At 35.4% G+C, this 13,786-nt stretch overlaps 1 protein-coding gene across 7 annotated transcripts in view; it reads left to right on the top strand.

Annotated features, from left to right (window-relative positions):
- The window catches only part of LOC123586121 (serine/threonine-protein kinase Sgk3), a 143,244-nt gene that overhangs the window by 115,019 nt on the left and 14,439 nt on the right, over positions 1-13,786 (top strand). For 4 of the 7 annotated variants that reach the window (XM_045455031.1, XM_045455032.1, XM_045455030.1 and 1 more), the window contains 6 exons: positions 7,023-7,106; positions 7,220-7,351; positions 9,596-9,610; positions 11,331-11,443; positions 11,532-11,568; positions 12,136-12,222. In XM_045455031.1, the coding sequence (XP_045310987.1) occupies positions 7,023-7,106; positions 7,220-7,351; positions 9,596-9,610; positions 11,331-11,443; positions 11,532-11,568; positions 12,136-12,222 (468 nt within the window). The remainder of the gene's footprint in view (positions 1-7,022; positions 7,107-7,219; positions 7,352-9,595; positions 9,611-11,330; positions 11,444-11,531; positions 11,569-12,135; positions 12,223-13,786) is intronic. The other 3 variants (XM_045455036.1, XM_045455037.1, XM_045455034.1) reach the window with 1 other exon arrangement.

The raw sequence follows: 13,786 nt of genomic DNA, 5'->3' as shown, positions 1-13,786 counted from the left end.
ATTTTTCCATACAATAAATAAATACTTAAGGAATGCATGCGTTATATATTCCAGGCCACGGTGCTTGTTGGTATGCAGGATACGGAGTTATGATGTTTTCCCTACCTTCAAAGTACTTAAGGAGATAAGACATCTACTCAAATTTTAACATAAAATTCATTTGTTCAACAAATATTTATTGAGCACCTATGTGTGCCAAGCACCATACTGGCTTTTGGTTAGATAGTACTGAACAAAACTGACATAGTCACTACCTTTGTGATGCTTAGAACCTAGTAGGAGAAGTAACCAATTAAAAGTATGCAGTCAGGGCACCTGGGTGGCTGAGTTGGTTAAGTGTTCAACTCTCTTGGTTTCGGCTCAGGTCATGATCCCATGGTTGGGGAGTTCGAGCCCCATATCAGGCTCTGTACTGACAGCATGGAGCCTGCTTGGGATTCTCTCTCTCTCCCTCTCTCTGTCCCTCTGTGTGCGTGTGCTCTGTCTCTCTCAAAATAAGCTTTAAAAAAACAGTCAAATAATTGAAAGTAATGGGACTGTGAAGTAAATGAAGAATAGAAGACAATAGGCAGTGGCGGGAAAATTCCTATTTAGATGGGTCAAGGATGGCTTCTTTTTACTTTTTATTTTTCTTAATGTTTATTTTTGAGAGAGGGAGAGGGGCGCCTGGGTGGCGCAGTCGGTTAGGCGTCCGACTTCAGCCAGGTCACGATCTCGCGGTCCGTGAGTTTGAGCCCCGCGTCGGGCTCTGGGCTGATGGCTCAGAGCCTGGAGCCTGTTTCCAATTCTGTGTCTCCCTCTCTCTCTGCCCCTCCCCCGTTCATGCTCTGTCTCTCTCTGTCCCAAAAATAAATAAACGTTGAAAAAAAAAAAAAAATTAAAAAAAAAAAAAAAAAGAGAGAGGGAGAGAAAGTGTGCAGGGGAGGGGCAGAGAGAGAGAGAGAGAGAGAGAGAGAGAGAGAGAATCTCAAGCAGACTCAGTGCTGACATCGCAGGGCTCAAACCCATGAACTGTGAGATCATGACCTGAGCTGAAATCAAGTCAGACACTTAACCTACTGAGCGACACAGGAACCCCAAGGATGGCTTCTTTAAAGGGATGCTATTTAAGCTGAAGCAAGAAAGACATAAATGAGCAGCTATGAAAATAACAATTGAGGAAGGAAAGGGATGTGTGAAAACCCTGCTGCTCCTCACACAGTGTCAGATGAATCATATAACTTGACCGTGTAGCCAAACCAAGAATCTACTTTAAGGCCAGAAGCATCATAGATGGAGTTACCAGAATCATAAGATATATTTAATTGCTTTTTTGCATTATACTTCAATCTGCAGTGAAAATAAATATGCATGCGTTTAATTATAGGTTGCTACATTCCTAGCTTTCAGTATCTCTAGTTTGTTTTCTGAGTTCCCTAGATACCAGAAACTGTGACCATACAATTAAATCCATGTGTGTTTATTAGTTCAGCACATATATTGACCACCCACTACGTGCTGGACATTGTGCTAGTATAGCAACAGAAAGTTAGAAAGGGATAGTGCACGCAAAGTGCTCCCTCACAGTCTGTTGGGATGTTTGAGATAATCTGTCATTAAAAACTAAAAGCATTCTTTTTTAGATCTAGATAATGATGTTTAGATCTAGAGTCTACCAGGAATTGGTTCTCACATATAGTATGAAGTTGTAGGGTCAGAGTTCATTTTTTACCCTATTGATATCCATCTGGTCCCACACAATTTATTGAAAAGACTGTTCTTTCCCCACTGATCTACAGGGTAACCTTCATCATTTATACGGTGTCCATATATGCATGCATCTGCTTCTAGATTTTATGTTTTATATTTCTGTTTTGAGATTTTCTGTTTTGTTCTGTTAGTCTATGTCGTTTGATATCCAACAAAACAAGGCCTCCCTTGTTTTTCTTCAAGAGTCTTAGCCCTTTGCATGTATTTTTAATTAGCATACCAATTTCCACAAAATTTGCATGCCAATTTCCACAAATTCTGGATTTTGATTGGGATTGCATTGAATCTAGAACAATTTGGGAAGAATTGTCATTTTTACATTATTTAGTCTTCCAATCCATTAACCGTGGTATATCCCTTTCTTAATTTTTAGTTCTTCTTTAATTTTTTTCAATAATGTTTTATAATGTCCTATAGAGTTTTTATATATCTTTAATTGGATTTATTCCTATGTGTTTCATTTCTAAATGCTGTTGAAAACTGGTGTTAATTATTGAAGCTGAATATATGCATTACCTGTGTGACACATTGGTTTTACTTCTAGCTATATATCCTTCTAGCTATTTATCTTTCTAGCTATATATCCAACAGATATGCATGCACGTACACACTAATATGGAATATGGAAAGGAATATGTCATAATATTCATGGCATTGTTATTCATAAACAATCTAAATGTCGGTCAATTAGAGTGGATTAAATTGTGTAATGCAGTTTTTCACAGAACAAATAATCATAAAATTTGTAAGGAGCCACAAAAGACCCCAAATAGCCAACGTAATTTTGAAAAAGAAAAAACAAAACCAGAGGTATCACAATCCCAGATTTCAAGATATTCTACAAACCTGTAGTCATCAAGACAGTATGGTAGTGGTACAAAAATAAACACATAGATGATTGGAACAGAACAGGGAACCCAGAAATAAACCCACAATTATATAGTCAATTAACGTTCAACAAAGGAGGCAAGAATATGCACTGGGAGAAAGTCTCTTCAACAAATGATGCTTGGAAAACTACATGCAAAAAGATGAAACTGGACCACAGTTCTTACACCACACACAAAAATAAACTCAAAATGGATTAAGGACCTAACTGTGAGACCTGAAACCATAAAAATTCTAGAAGAGCGCACAGGCAGCAATTTCTCTGACATAGTCCAGAAAAACATTTTTCTAGATATGTCTCCTGAAGCAAGGAAAACAAAAGTAAAAATAAGCTATTGAGACCACATCAAAATAAAAAGTTTCTGCACAGCAAAGGAGATAATAAAACAAAAAGACAGCCTACTGAATAAGAGAAGATATTTGCAAATGACATATTTGATACAGGGTTAATATCCAACCTAGATAAGGAACTTCTGCAACTCAACACCAAAAAAAACAAATAGCCCAATTAAAAATCAGCAGAAGACATGACCAGACGTTTCTCCAAAGAGGACACACAGATGGCCAACAGACACAAAAAGATGCTCAACATCATTCATCATCAGGGAAATGCAAATCAAAAGTACAATGAGATATCACCTTACAACTGTCAGAATGGCTAAAATCAAAAACACAAGAAACAAGTGTTGGGAAGGATGTGGAGAAAAAGGAGGCCTTGTGCACTGTTGGTAGGAATGCAAACTGGTGCGGCCACTGGAAAACAGTATGGAGGTTCCTCAAAAAATTAAAAGTAGAACTGTGTGTGATCCAGTAATTCTACCACTGGGTATGTACCCAAAGTATTAAAAAACACTAATTTGAGAATATACATTCACCCTTATGTTTCAAGCAGCATTGTTTTCAATAGCCAAATTATGGAAAAAGCCCAAGTGTCCATTAATAGATGAATGGATAAAGAGGATGTGGTTTGTATTATATATACAATGGGATATTACCGAGCTATGAAAAAAAATGAAATCTTGCCATTTACAACAACATGGGAACATCTAGAGAGTATAATGCTAAGTGAAATAGGTCAGTCAGAGAAAGACAAATACCATATGATTTCATTCATATATGGAATTTAAGAAATAAAAATAAAAGAGACAAACCAAGAAATAGACTCTTAACTATAGAGAACAAAGTGATCGTTACCAGAGGTGGGGGGGGGGGGTAAGTTGGGGGGGGAATGTGTGAAGTAGGTGAAAGGGATTAAGAATATACTGTTAAAAAAAAAAATTCATTTATCATAATGAGCAGTGAGTAATATATAGAGTTGTTGAATAACTGTATTATACACCTAAAACTAATATAACACTGTATGTTAACTATATTAGAATTAAATTTTTTAGGGGCGCCTGGGTGGCGCAGTCGGTTAAGCGTCCGACTTCAGCCAGGTCACGATCTCGCGATCCGTGAGTTCGAGCCCCGCGTCAGGCTCTGGGCTGATGGCTCAGAACCTGGAGCCTGTTTCCGATTCTGTGTCTCCCTCTCTCTCTGCCCCTCCCCCGTTCATGCTCTGCCTCTCTCTGTCCCAAAAATAAATAAACGTTGAAAAAAAAAAAAAAAAAGAATTAAATTTTTTAAAATTGTATAATGCATTATTCTGCACAGTAAAAAACAAAAATTATGCTACGTGACACAACATGAATGCATATTACGTTATTTAGAATGAAAGAAGTCACAGACAACTTTATATGATTCTAATTACATAAAACCCAAAAAAAGACAAAACTTAATCTGTGTTATTACAGATTGCGATAGTTGAGGAAGACAGGGGTAAGTAGTTTCTGAAATCAGGGGAAAGGTGAGGCTTCAAGCTACTGATAATGTTTTATTTTTATTTTTATTTTTATTTTTTTATTTCTTTTTAAAAGTTTTATTTAAATTTCAGTTAGTTAATATTCAGTGTAATATATCAGCTTCAGGTGTGCAACTTGGTGATTCAGTATTTATATACAATTCCTGGTGCTCATCACAAGTGCACTCTTTAAGCCCCATCACCCATTTAACCCATCCCCCCCATCCACCTCCCCTCTGATAACCATCAGTTTCTTCTCTATAGTTAAGAATCTGTTTCTTGGCTTGCCAATCCCTATGATTGTCTATTTTGTTTCTGAAATTCCACATATGAATGAATGAAATACAGACTTTGTCTTTCTCTGACTTACTTCGCTCAGCATAATGTGCTCTAGCTCCATTCATGTCATTGCAAATGGCAAGATTTCATTCATTTTATGGCTGAATAATATTCCATTGTGTATATATACCACGTCTTCTTTATCCGTTCATCAGTCAGTGGACATTTAGGCTTTTTCTATGATTTGGATATATTACATAATGCTGCTGTAAACATCTTATGTAAGGGTGCAGGTTTGCCTTCGAATTAGTATTTTTGTATTTTTTGGGTAAATATAAAAATAGACACATAGATCAATGGAATAGAAAACCCAGAAATGAACCCACAACTGTATGATAATGTTTTATTTTTTGACCTGGATAGTGGTTACACAGTGTGACTTCATTTTGTAGTAATTTACTGAGCTATAATGATTTGTGAGTTTTTTTTATATATATGTTATGTTTAACAAAAATTAAAAGTCTTATAAAATGGTTAGAAGCCAATAAAATACAATAAAACAAATTAAAGAATACATAAAAAGGAAAAGTAAACAAATACAAATCCACAGTGTGTCTGAAAAGTAGAAAAAATATATGATAGACTAAAATAAATAATGGCAACCTAAAATTTATTACAAACTCTTCTCCACTGAGTGGTCTTGGTTCCATTTTCATTTTCCCAGTTTGTTTCTTAACAGTTCTCCAATCTACCAGTCTATTGAAAAAATACTTAGCTCTTTTAAGGGAATCAGTATCCCTTGATTGCCATATTTGAATTATTTTCTCTTAATATACTTGAAGATGAACCAATCAAAATAGAGAAGGAAAGGTCAGGCTGGGAGGTGGGAGGTGTTGAGAAAAGGAAAAATTTAAGAAAGGAAAGATGTTAAGTAGAGTCAAATATTGTAGCAAACAAAAGAATGGAAAATGGGAGAAATGGCCAACAGTTGAGCACAAGACATTTTTACCTTGAAGATGTTTTGAGTCTACTTTGATTAAAAACATTTTTTTAAATTAATAGGCTTTATTTTTAGAACAGTTCAGATTTACAGAAAAGATGAATATAGAGAAAATACAGGAAATTCAGAGAATTCCCAAACCATCCTCCATTCCATACAATTTCCCTATTGTGAATATCTTACATTAACATGGTATATTTGTTCCAGATATTCAGCTAATATGGATGCATATTATTAACTAATGTCCACTGTTCATTTAGATTTCCTTACTTTTTACCTAATGGCCTGTTTTTGTTCCAGGATCTCACCCACAATACCACATTACATTAAGTTGTCATGTCTCCTTAAGCTTCTCTTAGCTGTGACTGTTTCTTAGACTTTCCTTGTTTTTGAGGACCTTGATGGTTTTGAGAAGTACTAGTTAGGTATATTGTAAGATTGGAATTTGTCTGGTACTTTACTCATGATTAGTCTGGGGTTATAAGTTTTAGCAAGGTTAACAACACCAGGACTAGATAGAATATGAGGCCCAGCAGTGTCCCTACTTGCTGTGTCAGATAATCTCAAAACGCTTTGGAACGTACCCCGTTTAATAGTTACACAGCTTGCTGGGCATCTTGAATCCCTTAAAATTATTTGTAAAATCCTAAGTCTGTTACTTTTTTTTCTGGAGCAAGAGCCTCTAAGTTGCTTCACATCTTTGAAAGTGCATGCAACCTGCCCATTATAAAAACTCGGCTATACAGGGTGCTTCTTCTTCTGAATGTTCCTGAATTTGAGACTTGTATTAAAACCTAAATGCTCAAACAGAAATGCACTTTGATCATATAGAACCATTTCCTTCTCCTTTTTTTAAAAAATATATTCATGAAGTTTATAGCCTTAGTATTTTCACTCTTTAGGACTCAGGGCTGGTGCTTGCACGCGTGGGCACACACACACACACACACACACACACACACACGAGGATCTCAAGCAGTTTAGATTTGGGGACTTAAATTGAGTAAAAATCTCAAACTTTGGCACATTAAGTGACAAAGAAATGGTATCTGGCTATTCAAGTGATAAATATTTTTTTTGTAAGATATCTAAAGAGAAGTGAAATAGAAATAAATTCAGTACTTTTCAGTTTTCGAAATTAAAACATACAATCTAGGTCCCTTGTAGACTTTTTTTGTACATAATTTAAGTACGAATTTATTGACAAGTGAATTATTTCTATCAAAATACTGAAATTTCTAATAGTATGCACAATCTTTACAACAGGTTCTTCTTGCAAAACGGAAACTGGATGGAAAATTTTATGCTGTCAAAGTGTTACAGAAAAAAATAGTTCTCAACAGAAAAGAGGTAAAGTAAAATAGCATTTTTTTCTCCTAAATCCATTTTCTCAAATAACAAATGTTTTCTGGCATATAATACAAGTGGATCCTTTACTTTTTTTCTTTTTTTTTTTTTAACAGCAAAAACATATCATGGCTGAACGTAATGTGCTTTTGAAAAATGTGAAACATCCATTTTTGGTTGGATTACATTATTCTTTCCAAACAACTGAAAAGCTTTATTTTGTTCTGGATTTTGTTAATGGAGGGGAGGTGAGTTTTATAATTAGTTTTCTTTCTTTCTTTTTTTTTTTTTGTATGTTTTTATTTATTTAAGCAATCTCTACACCCAACGTGGTGCTCGAACTCATGACCCTGAGATCAAGAGTCTAATGCTCTACTGACCCAGCCAGCCAGGTGCCCTTATGATTAGTATTCTTATGTTGATAATGTTTAGAAAAAGTAGAAGGAAGTCACAGTTTTTATTCACTTACCAGTTTTTGGAAGGATAGGCCAGCATTAACACTATTATGTTCAAGATTCTGGCTAATAGGCACAAAGCAAGCTAATGAAGAATTGTAAACAAAGCTCTTTTCTTAAGCAGTTTATGGTGTAGGTGGAAGATTCATAAAAGAGCCTTGGTTTGAATCTGCAGACTTCACAGATACTATAGCAAGAATAATATACTGAAATGTTAACAATAAAACATGATTTGTATTTAGATAATTATTGTCTCCACAGTTGCATTTAAAGATTACTCTAGCCTGTCATTTTCTAAAATGTGCAAACTATAATCAGATGAGATGATCCTCTAATAAAGAGTTCTGTGGTGAAGTCAGTGGAAAATATTTCATGTTCTATCCCATTGACAATTACCAATATGTTTCTTGGTGACTCACAATATGTTTCAGCATGTTAAAAGACTTTGAGTTCTGCCTTAAACAAAGCAAAGATTTCTTTGAAAACATTTTCTTACCATGTAGTTCCTTTTTGTTTGAACCAAATCTATTAATTATATTCCCCAAAACTCTGAATCAGAGGGATATTGAAATATATTTTGGGAAATGCTACTATCATGATAATAATTACAGTAATAACTAACATGCATCAAGTGTACCTGATGTGCCCAGCACTCTGGCTCTTTGTATGTATTATTTTCACAACAATTCTGTTATATAAGATAAAGAAACTGAGGCACAGAGAAGCTAGTAACTTGCTCAGGTCATGTGTTCAGTAAGTATTAGAGCCAGGAATTAAACTCAGGCAGTGTGATTCCAGGATTTAGGCAGCTGACAGTCCCGTTCCTCTGTTGCTCAGCCCCCATGCCTTTGTAATTAGTTTGCTTTCTGACCTATGAATGTCTCTAAAAATTATTCCGGTAGGTAGTGTCATATCTTTACAAAGGGTCTTTGATCCCCTAGTCCCAGAACAGAAAGAGAGGAAAGTAATTATTTCAGCCTTGCTGTAGTACACTTAGCTGTAGAATAAAGGAATTAGAAGAAAGACTAATGTCTATTCTGCAAACCTGAAAGATGGTCAGACACACCTAGATCATTTTGGGTTTTGTTTTTGGTGTGTGTGTGTGTGTGTGTGTGTGTGTGTGTGTGTTTAAAGATTGTATTTTTAAGTAATCTCTGCACCCAACGTGGGACTCGAACTCACAACCCCAAGATCAAGCATCACGCACTCTACTGATTGAGTTAGCCAGGTGCCCTACCCCTAGATCATTTTGGGGGAAGATCATAAAAGAATCATTATTCAACCACCTACATCTATGACAGAAGTGCTGAATGCCTCCTCAGTGTAGAAGCAAGACTATGAAGGTTGAAGATTTTAAGGTTGTCATTTTATTTTGTGTGTACATGAGTGCTAACATATATTGAGAATTTATTGAGGGCCTGGCACTTTGTAATTATTTTACCTGCATTATTTGAATTAGTCAATATAATTGTTTTAGATATACACTCTTCTACTCATTTTGTATATAAGGAAACTAAGGCTCAGAGAAGTTAAGTAACTTTTTCAGTGTCATCATGTGTAAGTGTCAGGTCCTGGATTTAATTAACCTAGACCTCAGTACCACTCTGTGTATTTGAAATGTCATGCAAGGCGTTAAATGCAGATCCTCTTGCAAGCTTCCTGTTTTGTCTGTGGTTTCTTCATGCTGTTTTAGGACCTTGCTTCTGAGCTCTTTTTACCCAGTCATCACTCATAAACTGAGTGGCAAAGGTGGAAAGAGGTAGGATTGTGTTCTAAAAAATAGACTTGGCTAGGATAATGAGGAATGAAAAGAATGGAATAGAATATTGGGGTTGGTGGAGGAGGTGTTGAAAGGGCAGTAGTAGGTAGAATAGCAGTAAAGACAAGGAGAACAGATAGAGGTATGAAGAGTATAATTTCATTATGGGTTTCCTGTTGTTATTACTAGTGTTGTCCCCTGATTCTCATACTTAACATTTTAACCTTGATGTGTGATACTTACTTTTGCATGCTACTTCACATCTGTTTTGGAGCCAGGTAGAGTATAAAGAAGTAAGTTTTATGATACGAGGCATATAAACAAGCCTTCCTGAGCCTCAGCTTCCTCATTAATTTTCTACCTCAAAATAGTTGGGTGGATTTAAATAATACAAGCATATAAAGTCCTTAGCATGCTGCCTTTGATTTAGTAAATAGTGTTAGCTATCATTAGTGAATGGTCAGTTTTTCATTTGGGGTAATTTTCATTACTATTATATTAGACAGATGTGATCAGATCAATATAGCATATTATAATAGTATAAGCCACAGCTAACAAAGGCAGTAATAGGGCTAAATAGGAGGGAGTATTCCAGAAATAATTAAAGGATAACAGCAGAAGAATTTATTCATTAGTTAGAGACAGAGGCTGAGGGTAAAGGAGCAGTCTAGGTAAATCCCAGGCCAGCATCCACTTATCTACTGTGTCAGGATCTGGTATAACTGATCTTCACCATAACCTTTCAGAAGAGGTTAAGAAAAATTTGGGGACAATTTTTGTTAAGTCAGAGAGGTGGAACGAATTGCACACAAAAGGAGAAAATTTGAATCCAGGTCTGATCAGCTATAAAACCTGTACCTTGTTGCCTTCCATGGCTTAGAGAGCTGGATAGAAAGTGATGTCATTAAAGGAGTAGAATACCACAGTGGCAGTTAAGTTTGTAAAAGAAGACAAGGGGCTCTGTTCTAGACAAGTTGAGTTTGTTGGCTTGTGAAATAGTCAAGAAAGAACAGCAGGCAGCAGGTCTTTGTAGAAGCCCTAAGCAGAGGTCTAGGTGGGGTATGGCCATATGAAAGACCTCAGTGTTGAGGGGGTTAGTTAAAATCACTGGAATGGACTAGGTCACCCGGGCAGGGTGGGTATCCAGAGGAAGGATGACTGTGAAGAGACCGAGGACAAAAACCTTGTTATCCCTGCAGAGTAAAGGGGCAGAAAGGAGCAGAGATGGAACTCTCCAAGGAAGGAGACCTAAGGCGAGATCATTGTTTTAAGAGCCAGGGAACTTAGAGGAAGGACCTAGGACAAACTTCACCCAGGCAGGTAACCTAAGGAGTAAAGGGCAGATTGTAAGTAAGACATAAGTTGAGGATTCAGAAGTGTAAGAAGTGAACTGGAGAGTCCAGCTGCTGCTCAGTTCCCACCATTTGCTACTACATTGGAATTTAGGCTTAATGTTGCAGAGTTTCCTTCTCTCCCCCACCCCCCCCAGAAGAAACCAGAACTATGAGTTTTTATCCCCCAAAAATTTCTCCCGTTTTTAAATGTTTACCAGTTAATTGAGATTTTTCTAAAAACAGTATTTGGCTCAAACAAATGAGATCTGTGGGTTATATTTGGTCTGCCTGCCGCTTGTTTTCAATCTCTGAATAGGGTTTGATTTTTTTTTTTTTTTTTCCCCAAATGAAAGCACAGTTAAGAAAGGTCTAGTGAGATAACCACATGGCTATGGTCTTTGTTGATAATCTTTTCCAGAGTGATAAGGACACTGATGCATTGAAGATTGAGGAGTAAATGAGAGATGAGCAAGTTAGCAAGGGTAAAGAAAGATGCATGTTCAAGAGAGAATAATTGCTAGGTGGGGGACACACAAGGGAGAGTCACAGTTCTGGGCTTTGGGGCATTTTTATCTCATGTTCAGAATAACAAAAATCCTATTTTTGTATTTATAGGATATGTTTGTTTCACCTTATGTGTGAATGATCTTAATATCTTTCTTTTTCCCCCATTTTACAGCTGTTTTTCCACTTACAGAGAGAACGGTCCTTTCCCGAACACAGAGCTAGGTTTTATGCTGCTGAAATTGCCAGTGCATTGGGTTACTTGCACTCCATCAAAATAGTGTACAGGTAAATTTTAATGTATTTCTTGTAAAAATGTCATTTTATTACTTTATTTCAGTTAATATTCAGTTTTGCTTTCCTTTTAATTTAATAGGGACTTGAAACCAGAAAATATTCTTCTGGATTCAGTAGTAAGTATTTTAAAAATCTACTGATTCTCAGTTTTATTCTCATTTATGCTTAGTGGAAAAAAATCTATCTCAAAAGCTCTACACTGCATGATTCCATTTATATAACATTCTCAAAATGACAAAACTGTAGACATGGAAAGCAGATTAATGGTTGTAAAGTGACAGGGACAGTGGGAAAAGCAGAGTGAAAAGATAAAGGGGTAGCATGAGTGAGTTCTTTTGATCCTTTGAGGTGTTGGACAGTTCTTTGTCTTGATTGTGGTGATAGTTACACAAATCTGCACACCTCTATTGCATAGAACCACACATACCCAAATGCATGTAAAAAACCCAAAACTGGGTAAAATTGGCAATCTGGTTAACAGTATTCTACCAATGTCAGTTTCCTGATTTTGATATTTTACTGCAGTTATATAAGATATTAGCATTGGTGAAGGGTATACAAAACTCTTTGTAATATTTTTGCAATTTCCTGTGTGTCTACAATTATTTTAAACTGAAATGGTTTTAAAAATTGTGAGTTTATGCCCATGCACTGTTTTATCTTACTGCCCCTGTATTTGTCAGGGACATGTTGTCTTAACAGATTTTGGGCTTTGTAAAGAAGGAATTGCTATTTCTGACACGACAACAACATTTTGTGGGACACCAGAGGTAAGAAATATGTCTCATTTGTCATTTATATAATCATGTTTAAAATGCAAAAATGACTCACAAATTGCATATATAATATTTGAAATCAGAAAAGTAGAATATTTTCTGCTTTCTACTGAAGTAGAATTTCAGCTTCCAGCCACTTGGAAATATATGATAATCATCCCTTCAGAACATTTAAAGTTTACTGATAGTATTTTTAATTATGATTACGAGCTACCACAGATAACCCAACAAAGATATAAATTATGCTTATAATGTTAAAAGTTTACCATATCCTTTATTTTAAAAAAATCACAAATCAATAATGAAAAAGTCCTAAAGTTGTGGTAATGTTTACACCATTCTAAATGTACTAACAGCCATTGAATTACACTAAGTGTTCATTAACAGAAGAGAGTAAAGTAGTGAATATGGAAGGAAAAAATTGCAAGTCAGAATTAATCAGAACATCTCACTCTCTAGTCATGTTAGCTAGCAGAAAATGTATCCTTCTATTTGAGACAATAATAATAATTCTTACAAGCTATGTTAAAGCCTTGTTATTCTCATTACACACACACACACACACACACACACACACACACACACACACACACGTATGTTTAGTTTATTTTAAACTGTCCTAATTTTAATGTATTTATAGTGATCTTAGATTCCAGGTAGTATTTCATCTTTATCATAGAGTAGTTGCGAATATTGTGTTGCAATGTGTGATAAAATGGCTCATGAGTCTTTTAATCAAGATCAGAAAAAATTTTTTAACTTAAGAGTGAGAGTACTTTGAAATGTCTTTTTCTCCTTCCTTCCTTCCTTCCTTCCTTCCTTCCTTCCTTCCTTCCTTCCTTCCTTCCTTCCTTTCTCTGTCACCCTAGCTCTTGTGTATATTTGTAATCATTCTGTTTCAGTTTGTGTATGAAGAAACCTTTTTTTTGTGAATGTGTGTTGATTTCATAGTTAACAAAATCTTTAAGTCCTGTAATTTTTAGAAAGGAAACACAAGTTTTTTTGGTCATCTAAATCTAAATGTAATCAGAAATTATTAAACCCTTTTTATATATTTTGCCATATCTTTGGATCACATTAGAAAGAAGGCTTAAGAAATTATTTCCTTATTTCATATGGGAACAGAAAATATATGTCTTGGAATCTAGAATTCAAATTCACCATTTTATATGTGTGAAATTGTGATGAGTTTAAATGTTTCACAAATTAAAATGTGCATAGCCATCTAATCACAACTTTTCTAAATAATTATATTAGAGAATTGCTATTTGTAATTCTCTAGTAAAAATTATAGAATTCTTTTTTCTTTAAAGGGAAAAAACATTATATTTGCTACATTAAAAATTCTTGTTTAAAGAGAAACAATTACAAGTAATGACTAGAGGAATTTCTAAAATAAATTTCTTGTGAAAGACTCCCTGCCCTTCCAGCCCAATATCTAGTTTACATAGTGTTACAGATTTCTACATTTGTTCTCATCTTCTGTTTGCCTTAATTGCATCACAGTTTATGGAGGAAAGTACTTGAATATGTGTATTTTGAAAAATGTCCCAGATGA

This window comes from Leopardus geoffroyi, chromosome C3 (assembly GCF_018350155.1).
Source record: "Leopardus geoffroyi isolate Oge1 chromosome C3, O.geoffroyi_Oge1_pat1.0, whole genome shotgun sequence".
Taxonomy (NCBI): Eukaryota; Metazoa; Chordata; class Mammalia; order Carnivora; family Felidae; genus Leopardus; species Leopardus geoffroyi.
This window is presented reverse-complemented; position numbering and strand designations above follow the sequence as displayed.